The sequence below is a fragment of the Lonchura striata genome, chromosome 20 (assembly GCF_050655825.1).
Source record: "Lonchura striata isolate lonStrDom1 chromosome 20, ASM5065582v1, whole genome shotgun sequence".
Lineage (NCBI taxonomy): Eukaryota > Metazoa > Chordata > Aves > Passeriformes > Estrildidae > Lonchura > Lonchura striata.
The window spans coordinates 11,373,339-11,392,458 of NC_140722.1; the positions used below are offsets into that span (position 1 = coordinate 11,373,339).

Sequence of the window (19,120 nt, forward strand, 5' to 3'; positions counted from 1 at the left end):
TGAGAGCTGAGCTGCAACTTCACATGTGCACTTCTGGTTCCAGTTTGTGAGCAGATGGACACAAAAATATTCAGTGCCTAGCGAGCAAAAGCATGGGAAATCAAATCAAAACTCTTACCTAGATCTAGGAGACAGCAAAATGCTCCAGGGCAATCTGAAGATTATGTGGATGGAAATAATCAGATAGTGCTGGTCTTTGAAGATGTCGATTTGTCCTATTCTGGATAATTAAAGAGCAAAGTCTAACGGAGGGAGCTGTAACTCTTGATAGGAATCACCCAAGCTTCACATTCAGGCATTGGCAAAAGGGCCAGATGTTGCAGAGGAGCAGAAACTCAACTCAAGCCTGAAACATCAGGGGTCTCATTCTTAATCAAGTTGCACTCTTTGTATGATCTTCCCTGTCATTATGATTCCTTCTGTGTGTCAGGTGAAGAGGAAAACAGTCCTTTGTAAACCAGTCTGGCTTTTTTTTATTTCCCACCCCATTTTTACTTCATTTTCAGCACTTCCTCTAGCATCTGTACTAGAAAACTGCAATGGAATATATTGCTGAAAATCTGGGAGTTCTGTATTTCCATAAGCCAGGTTATCTTTCCAAGGTTACCGGTAGTCTAAGTGATGAATATAAATTCTTTGGTACCTATATAAAATTTATTATTTGTCATTTCCATTAATATTAGAATTTTGCATAGTCGAGTCCTTCTGTTTCATCTCCAGACTGTAGGGTAAAAAGTGCCACAGAGATTTCAGTCCTTATAAATCAACAAATTTGCCATGGGAAGCTGGTGCCAAGTTGTCCTCTTGCTGTCTAGTCAAAACTCAAAAGGAATCAGTAGGGAATGGAAGAGAGCACAAGTTCATTTTGCAATACTACCCTTTGTTTTTCACAGGAATTCAAGATTTATCTAAATTATTGATTTAGAAAGGCATTTTTGACACATCAGATTATTCTCCTCTTCAGACATTTCTTCAGCTTAGTAGGACAACACATTAATGGGTCATTCCATACCTGCACTGCTGACCACACAAAGACTCTCTGGATTCCCTCCCTGGTTTTATTTACCACGTGGTACTTCTTAGTCCTTATTGTACTCCCTCATTGCACAGAGAAATGACACCAACAATCCGAGTTTAAACAATCCCTGATTGAATTTAGTACATGCCCCTTCCTCCTAGACACAGAAACAGGTAATGATGCAACTGATGTGAATCCAGGCACTGCTTCAAAAGTACTAAATAAACTTCCTGAGAAGGGATGCCAATGATACACCAGTGCTACTTGAAATAACTCCTGAAATTTTATATTGTTGCCATTTTCTTCCAAGGGAAGAACTAGCTGCAAATGTCTGCCAAGGAGTTTTACTTTTTTTTTTTTTTTTTTTTACAGCTAATCATTTGACTGCTCCAAAAAACCGAAACCAGCACCCACAAGAGGAATAGCAACATGTGCTTGTATTTCACTAACACTTATCAACAGCAACAATAAATCAACCAAATGTCTCTGCAAAACACTCCTTTCCCCTTCCTTTTCTTTTCCTGTCATCCCATAATCATCACAGAAAACCACATGGGTAAACTTGATCTCAGAGATTATCCTTGTGAAGAAAGAAAGTAGCAGCACAGGGGAGGCTGGCGGATCCATCTGCAGCGGCGGCAGGCAGCCAACCTCCCCCGGGCCGCCGCGCATCTGCAGCGGGATGGCGCGGGAGGGAGGGATGGGGAGGGAAGGATGCAGCACCCTCGGCGTTGGGTGCCACCCAGCCCAGCTTTTACACCTGCAGCCGCTTTTTGGATGAGAGCGTGGGCAAAGTGCCATCCTGGCAGCAGTGCCAGTGTCTCAGGAGGGACTGGCTGGAAGGAGGCGATTAGGCTGCCGTCAGCTGGGGAGGGAAACTGGGGTGAGGAGCTTTGGAGCAGCATGGAAAAGGCAACCATTCCTGCAGGAGCAGAGAGCCTGTGCTTTGAGCCAGGCTTCCCACACCTACTGCTCCACCAGAGCCATTACGAGATCACTGTTATTATTAGCACTGCTGTCACTAGTTTGTACTTGAACTCACCCGGACCAGCTGCTGCGGGAAGGGCCCTCTGGAGTTCTCTGGCACGTTGATGGGTGGGATGACCCAGTCCCGCTTCTGCCGCCGCAGCCCGTTGGCACTCTGGTGCTGCCGCCACGGCAGCAGGGTGTCACTCTGCTGCTGCACCAGCTCTCCAGGCAGTGCCTTCCTTCCTTTGGGCTGTTTTGGGAACAAGAAAGCACAACCAGTTAGCTTCTTCTTCACTTCTCAGGACCTGTCCAACAGTGGCATAAACAGCCGCGTGGAACAAAGACACGACGTGTTTACTGGCAGCTCTGCTGCCACAGAATCAGAGAATCAGCTAGGCTGGAAAAGACCTTGCAGATCATCAAGTCAAACCTAAGACCTAACACCATTTCATCAATGAAACCATTCACAAATACATGGAGCTGTCACTCCCAAGCCAAGACGCCTCCAAGAATGTATTGTCTTCATTACACCAGCTGCAGGGAGACGCAGCAGAGAATTGGGGTAAAGAAGATGCTGAAAATTTTCCGTAAGTACAATCTACCAGAACACAAAAAAAATTGAAGAAGATTCCTTTGCAGTCCAAGTCATGGGTCCAGCCTTATAGTCTGGTATTAAGCATGAGCAGGACTACAAAAACCTGCAGTCTGTGGTTCTGCAAACCCAACCTCAGCCAGAGGGAGAGTCAGCCCCATGGCTGCAAAGGTTCATTAGATCAGATTTTTAGTGCTTCATAACAAATGATCTTTATATGAGAGCTGGGTTTTGAACACAAATCCCAAAATACACACCCCATGCTGCCTGGGAAGTGTCATACATTTCAGGCACAGTAAATTTTCATTATTTGGTGTGACTTTGAGTCCTTTGTGTTTTTTTTTTTAAACTGTGGATTCTCTGAATGGAATACTTCGGTGCTGGAAATGCTACAATGCTATGGAATAAAAATGGAAATGCTAGGACCATGATTTTGACTTAGAGAGCCTGGCTCGCTATTAGAAAATTTATGCTTTACAGAATGATGAATCAATGAAATGTAGATTTGGGAAGGCTCTTCAGAGGTTATGCAGTCCCAATACTTCAAGACTCTGTGGTCTTCTAGGATTCCAGCAATTACTTCTGAAAGTCTGCAGAAAAGATAACTAGCAAGGGCTTTTTTACCATATGGTGACCTGCACTCCCACCAGAAAATGTTTAAACTTTCATAAATCACAAAGACTGCAAGTTACATTCTTTTCATTTGAGGTAAGATCCAGTGGGAATACTGTTCTCTGAATGCTACAATTTTCAGCTATTTTGCTCCAAAAAAACCCACTCCCCCCAAACCCAATGCCCCAACACACAAGAGCAATGCAGGAAAAGCTATCAAAGCATTTTCTGAGGCTCCTGCCATTTTAAGCCACATTCACTTTTTGTCTTACTCCAAACATAAAAACCCAAACACCCTCCAAGCAGTTATCTGTAGGCACTGATTTCAGTGGGAATCATTGCTTCAGGCCTTCTAGTTTGATGTAAATCCATCTATTAGCATGTTACAATTCCTGATCGGGAGGTAAAGAAACAGGCAGTCACCTTCAGACTACACAGTATATGAAAACTAAAGAGTAAATGAAAGTTAAACTGAGGTGTGGCTCCAGGGCTGTGTGGACTTTCTCCAGAAAGGCTGGAGATCCTGAGAGCAGGGCACAGCAGCAGGGAGCCCCTGCTCACAGCTTGGTCATGGCTCTGATCTCTGTTACCTCTGGAGGGCAGACATCCGCTGGCTGCAAGGATTGGAAGCATTTGTGCCAAAATGCAGCTATTTTTACTGCAAAACTTAAAAACAAGCCTGTTCCAGAGCTGAATTTTCACAGAACAGACAAATATGGTCTTTTCAGTCACACACAGAGGCACGTTCCTCAGGTCCTGTCTCACACTTGTGATGTGGGTTGTGTTCACCTAAGTGCTGTTTACACACTTCCAACAGAATCATGAAATCACAGCACCATGTACAATATTTAGATGCTGCTCTTAGAATGCTTACTGAAGTGGGCAATAAACAAAGAAACAGAATCATGGTGTGGCAGTGGAAGACTTTCTTGGGATAGCCAGGACACTGGTAGGCACTGCTGACCTCTTCCTTCCTATGGGATGCAATGTTATATCCAAAAGAGGCTCCATTTAAAAATTATTTTATTGACTGAAAGGTATCTTTTCTGAACACTGATGAAATCAATCTTATCTAAAGAAGACACCCAGAAATGCATGACAATATGAAATAGGACTATGAGACATGAGCAACAGAATTGTGGATATCCCCTATTTTTTTTAATTGGCTTGTGATTCCCAAATGGGAATCCTTTGAGAGCAGGTATTTGGATCAGTTTATATAATTGGCAAGTGAGCATGGGGACAGATTATGAAAGGATGGTCAAATAATTTGTGCTCTTCTGAGTTTACACAGTGGAATGAGTCTGAACTAAAGACAGACTGGAGAATTAACACGAATCCCAAAGCTCCGTGTATACTGAAATAATTAGTGTCAGCTCAGCAAGGCAATACCAGCCTTTTTAGTCTGTATGAAATACTTGCTGGCAGGTGACTAGACAGTGACTAGCTTACTTGTCACTCTTGATGATGTTTTCCTGTATTAGAATAAATCATCAACATGACTCTGAATTTTATATGCAAGATTTCAAAAGCATCTTGCAACAACAATTTTTCTTCTTTTTTTAAAAAAACAGCTCTTTTTTATCTTCATTTGTTGACAATGCATTCTCTTGACCTTAATTTCTCTGGTGTTGTTTAAATATGTTGTACATATTTTCTGCTGCTTAAAAGCTGTGAGACAAATGCAGTAACAAAGTCTGGTGAGTATAAATGCCAGAACTATTCAGATCTCTGACTGAAACATCCCAGAACATATCTGGAGTAACAGCATTGTCAAACTGTGAGCACCAGAAAACTCTCCAGTGTTTTTGAGTTTGCAAGAATCTGAAGTTCAACTCAAAACCAGAATATGACACCATATTAAATTAATTCTAAAATACAGCTTCCAATTCTAGTTTTGCTGAGTAACAGCTTTTACTGAAATGACAACTACTCCTTTTTCATGGCCTCACTGGCTACATGCTTTAGAGAATCTCAGAAGCATTTTTAAAAGATAATATATTCCTCCACCTTTTCTAGTGCCACCAGAGCACAAACTGTCCACAGTCCTTCACAAAATCAAGTCAAGTACCTTTAATGCTGCTGCTTTGGGGTGGTTTCTCTCCTATTGTTTTTGTGACTCTCTTACATATGGCATGAAAATGATGGTCTACAGCACCAGGCAATCCATGGAACACGTGCCCAGGGGAAAGTGAAATCCACTCTCCATTCCAAAAAGTACAGGGTGACATTTATAACTCGTTACAACAGGATCAAACTCTTAACATGGAACATGTGAGCACGGTCTTTGGTAATACAAAGATAATTACAGGAGGATATAAAATAGTCAGATAATTCAGTAATTATGCCTGTCTATCACTTTAGGACACTGATAAGCTAGAGAAATACAGCTGAACCAAAACAGATGAAAACATTCAAGATCAAGGGGAAAAAGTAATTACAAAGTGTGGGATGAAGAGAAACAACAGGAGAAGAGCCCATGCTGGGATGTAAACTTGTTAGGAGAGCTTGGATTCAGTAGGATCTAATGCCTTAGTATTGTATTGGGGCAGAATTTTTAAAAGCTTGCTGATGAAGCTGAGCAGTCCTGTGATGGATGTATTATTTAAAGCCCAAATTCTGCAAGTCTGGGATTGACACTTGTCTCTGAGTTATCCAGTGGGTTTCTGGTCCATAACTGTGACACACATGGACACCGCCAGCGCTGGCAAATCAAACACAGCCCTGGCATCTTCTGCTGAAAGATGCTTCCTTCTCTGGAATGTGCAGCTCTAATATCTGTTATGAGAAATTGCAGGGCAGAGGAAGAGCCTCTCAGAGACCATCCTCCCTGCGTCTGATAATACAGCTGAAGAGCTGAGGATCAACTGCAGCTCAGAGTCACAGAATCTGCCCTGAAATTCCCCTTACCACTTATTTGATTTGGGTTTTATTTCGGCTATTAATTGAAATAATAAATTAAAAACATATAGAAATCAATCATAAACCATTCACTGAGATGGCAGATCAAGCTTTTAGAAAGCATTGTGAGGTTGGAGGAGGTGCAACCTCAATCACAACTCTAATTTTTCACAATCTGTAAGGATTGTGAAAAGAACTTTTCTCTCCCAGCCTGCTTCACAGAAGGTATAGGGGTATCTTGGAGTCCATGTCAGCAGCTCTAGTGGAGTCTCCCAGGAGTTATTTCCAGTCCCTTTTCAGTCTAGAATTGCCTTTAAGGATGGTGAACACAATCTGCTGCATTGGGAAGAGGACACAGAGCTAAATCCCAAAGGAACTGTCAGACTTCAAAACCCCAGAGCTTCAGGACACCTTACTCCAAATTGGTGAGGCTGCAGGGTGCTTCAACTAACTCCATTTACACCACAATGCTGAGAGCTCAGGGACATTCCTTGTTTGGGAATGCCTGCACATGGCACTGGGAATAAAGGATAAGTTGTAAAAACCATTTAGTGAGTCTATAATCTCCTGTCAGTGTTGGTGTGTGGCTCGTCAGCCTTTCATCCATTGGGAGACTCACACTAAACCCAACCTCCACTCATAAAAGAGGTCAAACAATAATCCCCTGACAGAACCAGACACATGGGATGCCAGCAGCCCCTCCAGTCCTATCCTGCTTGTGACAAGAAGGCTACGAGCCGCTGACTTTACACTGGCCCACAAATAAAACCAGTGAGTGTGAAGAAACACCAGCTTCCACCTTCCGCTACGCTTAGCAGTAGCCAGTCTCGCCAGCTGGCTTGTCTCCCCTGCCAGCCAACCTGCCTTTGATATCCGTCAGCCTCTGGCTACGGAGACATCTGGAAGTTATTATCCAGCAGAGCGTATCACAAACCCATTTACATAATATAATATCATATTTTGTGTTCCTGCTTAGCTGAACATTTTGGATCACTCTAATGTTTGGGTAAATAAGCTGCCATTCACTGCATATAAATAACAAGTGAGTCTTAGGGTACGTTTGTTGGAGATTAATAATTTCATAGGGCTCAACCTGAAAAATGAAATGTTTCGGCGCTAAAATATATTATACTTGCATGTGCAATAAAATGTACCTGCAATTGGAGGAAAGGAAATAAGGCCTTTATTTTTCAGGTATCAAAATGATTCATGATTTAACCTGTTTTATTTATATGCCAGTCTTGTTATTTTTGTAGGATCTTTAACACTTCAAACTAGATATTTTTCAGGAAAGAAATAATACCTGCGTTGCTTTGTTTCTAGTGTCGCTCATAGGGTTTAACTGAGGCAATGTGTTTTTAATATCTTTTTGTCAATACAAGGGGATACAAAGCCACCTTAAGTCCATCGTTCAAACATATTTCCCTTCATCTCCTATATCAATATACATCTTGAAAACTGGTACCATTTTCTACCAGGGAAAAAAAAAGAATCTATTAAAAAATATTTAATCTGAAGCATTTTTGCTTGTTTCCATGGTAGCTGCAGAAAGGACAGGAGAAAATTATATTTACCAAACAGAAAATAAGACAATGAAAATAGAGCTTAGTTCTTTAACAAAGGGAACATGAGAGTGCTGCAAAATAAACATTTGCATGAATTCTGTTCTAAGGAAACAACATTTTCCTGACATCAGGGATGGCAGTGGAGGACGAATGAACCCTTTTTTCCCAAAATGCACCATTTCTCCAGTTTTTGATCTTTCAGTATAGAAAGACATTCCATTTTGTGTTCTCATACAGTAGAATGAAAGGGTTGCAGAACAAACAGCAAATTTATTTATTTTACGGTAATTGATTCCTTTTTTATTTAGGTCATTGCTGAATTCGCTGAAGTTGGAGACAGGATAAAAAGTAGTTTTAAAAAGATCAGACTTTTTATTTTAGACTTTAATTTATTATAGTTGTGCTATGTGCAGCTATTATTTAGGAACTGCACAGGTAAGGAATCCATAATCTGTTTTTCTCTTTTTCCACCCTCTAGAACTCTGAGATGACTGTCTCTATTAGCTTTATTTACTAATAGTTGTAAGCTGTGGTAAATTTAATCAAAGATAGCTGCATGTCACATCCCATTACCATCATGGCACAAATTGCCATTCATGAATGATTTGTGTCAAAGAGCTCTGAAAACTATTGTTTTAGCAGCAAGATGTTCCTACATACACAGCTCTTCAGCAGGGGCATTAAATTAATGTGTTTGCAGAGAAGCCACTAATTGACAATGAGATGGGATTTTGGCAGTACACTTCCACTTTAAAGATAATGAACAGTGTTCAAATACAGAGAAGAAACCCCTCTGCTCTTAAAACTCTACTAATAATTTCTGGTATAAACAGGAATAGAGGGAACCAATCCTGACAGGATATTTCCAGTACCCAAGCAAGCTGTTTGATCATCACGACTTCCAAAAGCAAACAGTGGAATTGCAGCGTTTGTGACCTTTATCAAATCTGGCTACGTACAATCAGGAATGTTATGTTTGGTTAGGAACTCATTAAACAAAATTACCTCTCCATTTATAGAAACCATACAAGTACAGTATAAAACATTTTAATTAAATCAGCTAGTTAAGCAAAAATTCATTACTTTTTGTTTATATCAGCTAGCAGTGGGGCTGCATAGAGCAGTTCGCATTAGAGTCAATTAGTAAGAAAAATTGTCAGATTTGGCAAGTGCATGAGCTTCCAGAACACATCAGCTGACAGGGAAGAAAAAGTTTGACTAAAAGCTAACCAAGTTACTGCCCTCAGAGGAGGAGAATGAGCCACGTAACACACACAAATGCATCAGCCATGCCAAAAGCCCTCGTTCTCGAGGAGACAGTGTCAAAGCTCTACATGCCCTGTTCTTTGAGAGCTGGAAAATGTGGCATGAATGCAAATTTAAGGTTGTTAGATATCTGGCTGGCTTTGCAGGCTTTGGAATATTTTACCCGATAGAACTAATAAATGCTCCTTGGTGTTGCAGGGCTGCAAAGCAAGAAAAAAGCTGAAGAACAGTATGAGGTAAAACCAGGGAATTTTTAAATAGGGAGAACATGACAGACTGGCTTGTGAGTCATCAGGAGAAGATCCTTTCTCTGCAAAAGGTGCAGCAGGGCCCTTTGTGGGTTACTGTAATTAAATACTGAGTTAAGTCTGGACTCCAGAGAAAAGAGATGCACCAGCTCTGGGCATAGCTCATGTGGTTACCACAGAAGGTTCTTATTTAAAAAACCCCAAATACATGTTAATCTCCTTGATCAGAAAACCTAACAAGGTTGGTGAGGGCCCCATGGACACAGGCTGCAGCTAATGCCCCTGGGCTTTTCAGGTGCCTGCTGACCAGGCTGGGACAGGAGATGTTGATTTCCCAGTATAATTTAATTGAAATCAGAAACCTCCTGGACTCACCACACTTTCTGTTGGGTAAGATATCACCAATTTAAGCTGAAATCCTGCCAGCCACCAGAGCACTTCAATAGGCTTTGCTTTTGTGCTGCAGAGTCAGGATGGGCGCGGGCAGCGCGTTCACTTCGCTACTGAGCAGACAAAAAATGCCCACCGGATCTCTAAGGGATGGGAGTTTCAGCAGGGAAGGAGAGGCAGAGCTGTGCTCAGACTTATTCTGTGGTACCACAGATGATTAGAGGCACCTCCTGGCCAGTGCACTCTCTCAGGGTTTCAAATGATCTTCCTCTTCCATTCTCTGGAAGAATCACCTACCAAGGCAGGTACCTTAGAAATTCGTCTGCCTTTGGTGGACTCTTTTATGGCACCCACAGGTTTCCAGCATCTGTGATACTTTTCTTGTCATTGTCAGGCTTTGAATATTGCAAGAGCTGTCAATGGACAGAAGATGACATCACCCCCAAAGCACAGCTCTGGATGTACTTCTCCTCATTTTAAGGCTTGAACATCTTATCCCAACAGGAAAAGTTCTGATGAGGTTGTTTCCTTGCAAAGCTCCCCACATCAACTTGACCTTTACGCACTCCCTTTGTAAGATCTTATCTCACAGTGCTTCTCAGGTAGGATTGTTTAAGAAACATCTAAATTGCTGTTGTACTCTACCTTCTAGTGTTTACGAAGAGACACTTCTATCTTCAATTTAATGTCATTCTCATAATTGGGAGAAGCCATACACAATGGCTTCAGAAGTACAAGCACTTCTTAAGAGTAGGGCTATTAAATCACAAAATACTCATACTTGTTACCTGTGTATTAGGAATAAAGGCAGTAGATCTTTCCACATACTATACAGTGAAAACCTCTATTGCAGCTTGGAATTACTTCTCTCATCCTGCACCTAATCTTAAGAAAAATGTATGAAAAATCTAGGCTAGCAATCTGAGTTCTTCATCCCCAATAAAATTTCTAAAAAATAATTGCAAACATGGCCCCAAAACACAATTCTTCTGCTTCTAAAACTCAGACTACTACAAGTGCTCTTCATCACAGAAAGAAGTGGGAGCAAGTCTACCCCTTAAAAGCCTATGAAAAATTGTAATCTCATTTTATTTCTGTAAAGCCATGAGGTTCAAAAGATACATGAATTAAAATAATCATAATGAATTAAATGTAACAATACTCCTCCTCTTCATAATGTTTGCAAGTAAAAAGATCACAAGAGATTTAAAAGATCACAGGCACTGCTGCTACTTCAGCACAAAGTAAAGTAATTCAGTCTGGTACTTATCCTCAGTGCTAGTGTGAGAATTTGCCCTTTCAAGTTATCCTTTGGTTATTTCAAGAGGCTCTTGAGAAAAGACTGTTCTTCTTTTTTCTCTCCAATTCCAGAGTGCACCTAAGAAATGCTCACATTTGACCATGAGGACACATTCAATTTATCTCAATTTGCAAGATGAAATTTAAGCCCGAGTTTAAATGCTTTGCTGGGTGGGCAAAGTGTTTGAGATCCCACTCCTAGAGGCCATCAGGCCACTCTGCCCTGCTGGACACCCATCCCTGGCTCCTCTCCTCACTGCTCCAGCTGGACATGCCAGAGGGTCACTACCTCATCCAACAGTCCAGGACCTGGCCTCCAGAGGCTGGGAGAAACCCAAACCCTCCTTCACACCAATCTGTCTCAGCTTGCTGGGCTAAAGGAAAGATTCTGGACACTCAGAACCTCTAAAACCAGTGTATTTTAACGGATGTGCCTGTATGAAGCAATTTTTATCTGTACTAAGTCTCATGTTTACAAGCAGTTGTCATCAGATTATCACAGCAATGAAGGTATTTTTAGGATATCCAGTCCAAACTAATTTTTTTGAAGTGGCAGTCAGACTTCAGCAGTTACCAACACAGAACATCAAATGGGAGGTCAAAAGCTTTGATCTGGCAAGGGCAAGGAACACATCACAGGCAGGAGCACGCAGCAGTCCAAGGGGTTTGTTTTATCAGGAAAAATTTATTTCTGTGCAGGTAGTTCTATCCTGAGGACTTCTTTTTGTTTGAAGGAAGATAGATCTGGAGTGAATTTCACTTACAGATGGTCTTTTGAGCATGGCTTTGAGCCTGACCCTTGGTATGATGCTGACTGCTTAAGAACTAAATGCAGCAAGTGCAGTGCTTGGAAACTTCCCGTAGTGGGCTGATTTTCCAAGGCACTGAGCACCTGTATGTCATATCTTATCCTGGCTGCAGCACGAGGCAATGGCATGCAGCACACCTGAAAATCAGGCCAGGGAAGTTCATGTGTTTTCACAAGCACCACTGTCTCCTCCTGCAATGATTACATGTGAGATGTTCAAATTCACTCAAGCACGAGGTCAGGCAAGTTCAGCAGATGCATCTTCATTAGACCTGCACAGTTATCAAGAGCAGTCTCACTGGTAACAGTTATATGATACTAATTTATTACTCATCTTCTTTATCTTTTCCACTGATCTGATTTGTTAAAACCCCAAACAATGTCTCATAAGTTATCTGAAGGAGACAGAAATCTCTGCATGCACCCTCCCTGACAGATAAATCCAGGTCTTGCTTGATTGATGAGATACAGAAATAAAAATTAGTCCAGCTGCCATTTTGCTGGATTTAGTTACTGCCTTGATCCCTCACAGAAGCAGTGAAAGAGGACAGTGCCACTGTAATGACCCAGCACTTAAAATATGCACCAGTATTGTCAGAAAAAGGCAGGATGACAACTAAAACCTCATTTTTTCAGCCTTTCTCTAGTGATAAAACAGTTTGATGGGGCAAACTCCCATCACCCTGATGCCATAGATAACATCCCAGTACAGGGAAAAGAAGGAAGAAAGAAAGTGAACACATTTTTCTCATTTCTTCCAGGTGTACCTGCTCAAGAGTGTCAGGGAGACTGGAGTCACTGGAAGCACAGATCCCACTTAAACTCTGATTTTCCTCCTTGAAGGGAGGGCTCCCCAGCCTGGTGCACAGCATCCTGGCTGCACAATAACCCAGGTCAGGAGTGAGAGCAATGCTGAATAAGCCTTTCCTTGCCCAGAGACCTTTGTGCTTGTGATCAGCAATAAAAGGCTGTACTTGGAATTTAAAACCTCAGCCAGGTGAAATACCATAGATGATTATTTAAAGGCTTTAAATAAAAAAAAAAAAGCTGTCTGTCTGTAAGAACCAGCTTTTCACATTCACATTGTATGGCTGTGGACTCATAGCTGGGTTATGAAAGCAGCCCAAAATAAGATGAGATATAATAAAACACAAGCTGGGCTTAAGGAAGAATTGATTTCTGACAGCAGTTCTCAATGTTTTAAACACTAGCTGCAGACCTCATATATTTCTGAATTTAATTGCACAGTTCCCAGTGATTTAACTTTATGAAAATTTACATATTTCCATGCTCAGAATTTGAAAAGCTCTTACAACGAGAAACTTTGGTTGACATAAACACAGTTCAAAGAAAACAGTATTTTTTTTCCAAACTAAGTCACTGGCAGCAGATGACTGACATCCTACATGTGCTGAATATATCCTGTACCTCTTAAGCTCTTCTGCTGTGAATTCCTTTCTATGTTGTATTTCTACAATGTGGATTTTAACTTGTGAGGTGAGAACTAGAGGAAAATAGATAGCTAAATAAATACAAAAGAAAATTTGCCAGATGTGCTTTAGATACATGAAAGGACTGAAAATTAAAGAAAACAACCAATATAAATGAGAAGGTCAGAACTTCAGATGGGATGAGCCAGCACAGGGGGTGGAGGAAGTTGATTTTCAAGGAAGGATGAGGAGGAGCTTGGGCTGATGGACACAGAGGGCAGGTGCAGGGTGTGAAGGACAAATGGCACAAAACTCGTTACTGGGAGGATTTGAGTTTCTGTAACTAAAATACAGGACACTCCGAGTACTACAGTCCTCAGCAATGTCACTGTTTACAAACATAATCTTAATTTTTAGACTTTTGGTTTAATCCATATCCAATTTTTCAAAATAATAGCATGCATCCTTAGCAAAGAAGTCATTACACTGCTAATTCCAGATAAGTAAAGCCCAACTTTACTTTGTTTCCTTCTGGAGCAATATGCCACTCAAGTTCATCTTTCACAAATGCTTCTACAAGGCACAAAGACTTTATATTATTTCATAAAATAGCATATTTTATATTTTCCTTTTCTCCTTTGTTACTTTCTTTTTTCTCTTTTCTTTTATTTTCTTTTTCCTTCTTCCCAAACTACACCCACAGTCCCGACTGACACTTTCAATTGGAATAACAGGCAGCCAGACAAGAATGGCAGAAGAAACTTTATCTTAAGTATTTATTGTTATGCTAGAATATCACTCAGTTTCCTCTGGGGTAATTCAGCACTCTTGTGGGAAATGTGTGACCTCATTTGCATTTTCTAATTGAATTGCTATCAGGTTTCCTGCAAGACTGAACAAAAAAGTTCCTTGAGTTACTAACATCACTTGTATTAACCAAAAAAAAAAAAAAAGTTTACATTCAAATGTTTGCTGGGGAGGAGGGGAAATGTATGCTTCATGTATCATAAAATACATTTTTAAAGTATTTGCTTTATTCTCTATCATTTCACCCTACTAGCATGACACTTTAATGTAGTAGTTAGAACTCTTTCCTTACAGTGTTTTTCACTAAAAACTGACAGGTTACTCAGTCATCTCAAGCAATCAGCACATTTGTAAGGCCAGCACAGTGAGAGAGGGGAATTGTCACCGTGTTGGGTCCCTCCCCATTAAAATGTCAGGCTGCATCAAGAGCAAGGCTCAGCTGGGGGATCAGAGACACAGGTATGGACACCAAACCTGGTTTTGCAGTGAAAGCACACAAGGACTGGCTCAACAAGAAATGATCTTCTGCCTTGGAAGCCTCTGGCCACCACCAAAGCAGCTTTTTGCATAGATTTTCAGTCCTGGATACTGTGACATGAAAGGATCACAGCTCCAAAGGATCATTTGTTGGTGGATAAATCCTCTGTGCTCTCCTGGAAAGCAGACCACTGTCCCCACTGTGCAGGCAGGCTCACTCCTGCCCCCCCAAAATCTCAGCCAGCATCCCAAAAACATTGATTTCTCCCGTAACATTTATTGTGTATTATAACCTCCACAATAAACCAAATGTCTAATAATGGCCATTCTAGGGAGGCTGGTTTTGATGCAGTTTTAATCCCTGGATAATCATGAACTAAATTCTGATTTGTCCTTTCAGAGGGGGTTCTGAAGGGCACCAAGCCCCCTGTCATGAGGGGCTGCCCTTGCTGAGGGCCATTGCTTATTGAGCTGAGGAGGAACAAGGTAAAAGGACTTTTTTTTGTGTTATAGGTACCAACAAGCAGTGATCAGCAGGTGCAGTAACTGAATTTTATGCCAATTATTTATAATGTCTTGGAACTGTTCAGCATTTTTGCAAAATCAGTCACAAGTTTACAAAGTAAAATGGAAATAAATGGATGCACCAGAAGAAAACTGGTCTTACTCCTCTCTCAGGTCACCTCCTCCTTTCTCTCCCACATTTGCCATCTCTATATCCTGAGTATAACAAAACAATCTGAAATGTCTTTAAAAATACATATATATACAGTTCTGCTTGAGTCATATTATTCTACACAAAACCAAATGCGAAATCTGCCTCTAGTAAAAGCCACAAAACATATAAGGGTCATGGCCTGAAACATATTGAACTAGATATTGTAAGGTTTGGGGTGCTTTTTTCTGCACAAACACTATTATTTTTTAAAATAATCTCATAATCATATTTATTTCTTTAGTAAACAAAGGATTAGTTTGCTTGCAAAAACCACAGGCATTTAAATAAAACACAAGTCAGATGCCTGCTATGGGGACCCACAATAAAACTGCTTATGACCTTGTCATTACTCTTGTTTTCTGTATTTTTCCAGCCTCAAACTACACTCTAATAAGGCTTTTAGAAAGGAAGGATATGAATTTTAAGAAGCTTAGCTCTCTGTTTTCAACCAGAGTTCAGATTACATTAACATTAGATGAATTTCCAACCAAATATTCAACTAAAACAGAAATGTGTGCTTATTCAGGTTTTTTTTTTCTACTACACTGAGAAGAAATTTAAAGCAGTATGTAAGATGTCTTACTTTGTTCCTTCAATATTTAATTACTTTTAGAAGGAAGCAGTATTTCTTTGGTTAGAAATGGCAAATAGAGTTGACAATAACAAACAGGGCTTAATTACATCTTGCACAAGCCCAAGCCTTACTGAACAGCTGCAGAAGTATATTCATATGACTCTAAGCCCTGCAAAACCTTAGGGGTCAGCCCACTGGGTGAGAGATTTAAGTTTGTCCAAGTTTTTCCTTTTTGTCTCAAAAGTGGCACAGAGTTACAGGGTGGAATTCTAACAACTTGACACGGGAAGTCTCTCCTTCTTTCCCCACCCTGCCCTGCACTCTCTGTCCAAGCAGACAGGATGACAGCACAGGCCAGTCTTGCTGTTTAGACCATTACTGGGGTACATGAAATCAAATTTCAGCCACAGCCAAGAGACCTCATCCATCCCTGAAGGAGCCATGGCTGCTCCCAGGACACACACCTTCATCCTTACTCTGCAGGTCCTCAAGAACCAGCAATAAACCAGGCTCTTGAGACAATTCCTTGCCAAATCCTGCCCTAATGTCACCACCCAAGCAGCCCAGCATTGCATCGTTTCAGCCAGCACCAGAGAAGATAACTGAATTTATGTCGTATAGTAAAAGATCATCAGGCCAGACCAGCACTGAAAATGAGAAGGTGAACCGCTGCAGCAAAAAATGAAATGGAAGAGGTGGGAAGTGATAGCTACACCAGGGGCAGAGCAAAAGAAATGTGTTTTCATGGAGCAGCCCCCAATTGCCGTGGCTCTGTGCAGCCCACCAGCAGATCTTCACTGAAGGAACACTGCTCTCAGACAGCGCAGGGACAGAGCCCTCCTGCTTTTCAGCTGAGCGTACAGAACTAAAGCAGAAAGAAGGCAGCTGTACCCTTCTGACTGCAGGGCTGGCTCTGGGTTTCTCTGCCGGGGTGGGCGAGGGAAGCTGCTGGCACGAGCAGAGGGAGGTTTGGCAGCGCCGCGCCGCCTGCCCCGCGTGTCAGCACGTGTCCCTTATCAGGCAGCAGCAACGCTCCCTGTCCTTGCAAGGGAAGGAACAAGCCCAAATCTCCCCTCTGGAAGCTGCAGGGCCATGAAGATTGCTCGCAAGAGTAGCTCTGAAAACCAGGGAGATGAGCAGGGCAGAGCTGGCAGTGCGTGACTGCAGCCTGTGCTGTCACAAAAGAAATCTGGGCTTAAAACTGATGCTGTTGAGCCAGGGTCGGGTGAAATGTGTCGTATGATTTTAGAAGGCAAATGAATGTTTATTCAAAAGCACCTCTTTCTTCTATAGAGAACATTGTGAGCATTAATTCCATTGGTCTTAAAGAAAAAATATTTCACCTGATTGGTACACTGGGCTTAGGTCAGTGTGGTAGAACATATCTATAAACAATGTGAACGGAAAACAAGATAATAGATTGGTTACATTCCTCTTGGACTTTTTCCCAGGCTTAGCCTGGTAGAAATCTTTCTCTTTTTCTTTCTAACTGAACTGAGAATATCCAATAAAACCATCAAGAAGATGGTTGGTTTTGATTCTTCACCCTTCATCTTCTGGTTTGACTTGGAGTCGAGAGACTATCAGCCGTGAGCTGCAAACATGATGTACCTGACCTGTGCTGTATGACAGAGACAATGGCCACTTAAAAATACAGAAGTATAAACTTAGAGAACACTTCCCTCACTGGAGACCTTAACTAATTTCTCTCAGAGAGGTGCAAGGATCATTTGCAATGAATTTGATGTTGCTCACGCTGTCTCCTACTTGGACATTTCCTTATGAAGCACAGACCAGGCGACACAAAGACTTTGGGTCAAAGGAAGAACAAAGCAAGAAAAAGAGCTTCGAAAAAACTCTTACCTTGTGTCCGTTGTGCTGGGACTTCTCTGCCACCAGAAACCTGACCATGGCCTCCCATCTGCCCAGGCTCTGGGGGTCCCAGGCGGTCACCACCAGGATCAGCTGCTTGGAGGGCAGCTGCAGGTGGTGGGCGGCGTACAGGGTCCCGTCCGCCCTCACCTTGAAGTCCAGGCTGTTGGTTTCGTACCGCACGCCCTTGTTACCAGCACAGTTATTAAATTTTACTAGAACAGAGAGGAAGAGATGGGAGAAATGTGTGAGATCGGCGTGATAAGGAAAGCAATCAAATACAAGTTTCAGACATTTAATTTTCACTGATGTCTTCTATATCTCTAATAACCATCAAGGAAATGATTTAACTGTTTCTTCGACCTTTCAGGAGTCCTCTTGTGCTTTATCTCTGTTCCCCAGGGAAGAAGTTGTAAGCCATTTTTAAAGTATTTGATACAGTTTCATTAGATCTCAAACACAGCTGTTCCCCATTTGTACAAGTGGATTTCTCCCTTGTCGCCATTATCTTTTAAATTCAACTGGAGTCTATTACCCACGCTGTGGGTATTTTTTTTCAGGAAATGTTCTCCATTTCCCTAACCCTTCAATAACCTACTTACCAGATAGCCTATTTGCACATTCTTAACTGAAATTCAAAAGCCCATAACAATTCCATTATCAGAAATATAAAAACAAAAAAAAATTTAACACAGAAATAAAAGTTAAAACCATTCTGGAACATGCATCTGCTGCTGGAACTGGACCCCCCCCATCCTGAGCTGCATTCCCACCTTGGCCAAACCCTCACATGTTACAGCTACTGCAAAAAGTAACTGTAAAACTGTGCTTCATAAACCGTAACGTGTCATTTGAAAGCCTACTTTGTCAGATCAAAGCTCCCTAGTCACTGATATTTCTATTTTCACCTTTTTTTTGGTCAAAGTCTTTCACAGTCTAGTTTGAAAACTATTTTTATTGGCATTATGAAACATGTCACATACATTAGACCAGAAAAAAACCTCCACCCTATTATATGACAGAATTGACAAATCTGATAGGAATTGAACCTGCAGCTAATAACACAGGAAACAAAACACTTTCTGCCATTTCAGTAATCCACAGGGCGGAACACACATGTGGTGAAGGAAAACATATTGTACCCGTAAAAACATCTCAAGTGAGTGAGAATGGATGCACAGCACTCCAGCTCGGATCTCTAGACAGGTTCTCATGCTGAGATGATCCAGCCTGCCTTGAGATGAGGATGACTTGCTGGGCCAGCTCTGGTGGGCTTCAGTAGACATTTAATTCCTGCAGAAGAAGGGCTGAGTCAGATGGATCAACCCAGAGTGGCTGTGGTGGGAGAAGGGATGTGGGGCACTCTGAGTGAGAGGAGCTTCTGGGACAGTTGTACCCCAGCTGTCCCTTTGCCCCTGTACCAGCCACAGCTCTGCAGTGCTGCTCTGAGCTGAATCAAGGACTAATTGGGATTTAAATTAAAAAACCAACAAAACAACCATGGCACAGGTGAAAGAAAAAAGCAGCCAGGAAATGGCTGAACCCATCTGGCTGTCAAAGCCCCCAGGTGCATC

The 19,120-nt window shown here is 41.7% G+C and overlaps 1 protein-coding gene across 4 annotated transcripts in view; it reads right to left on the minus strand.

Moving 5' to 3' along the window:
- CDH4 (cadherin 4) overlaps nt 1–19,120 on the minus strand; it is a 421,918-nt gene that overhangs the window by 154,636 nt on the left and 248,162 nt on the right. For all 4 annotated transcript variants that reach the window (XM_021553526.3, XM_085558266.1, XM_085558267.1 and 1 more), the window contains 2 exons: nt 17,538–17,761; nt 2,061–2,237 (listed from right to left, as the gene is read on the minus strand). In XM_021553526.3, coding sequence (XP_021409201.1) covers nt 2,061–2,237; nt 17,538–17,761 — 401 coding nt within the window. The remainder of the gene's footprint in view (nt 1–2,060; nt 2,238–17,537; nt 17,762–19,120) is intronic.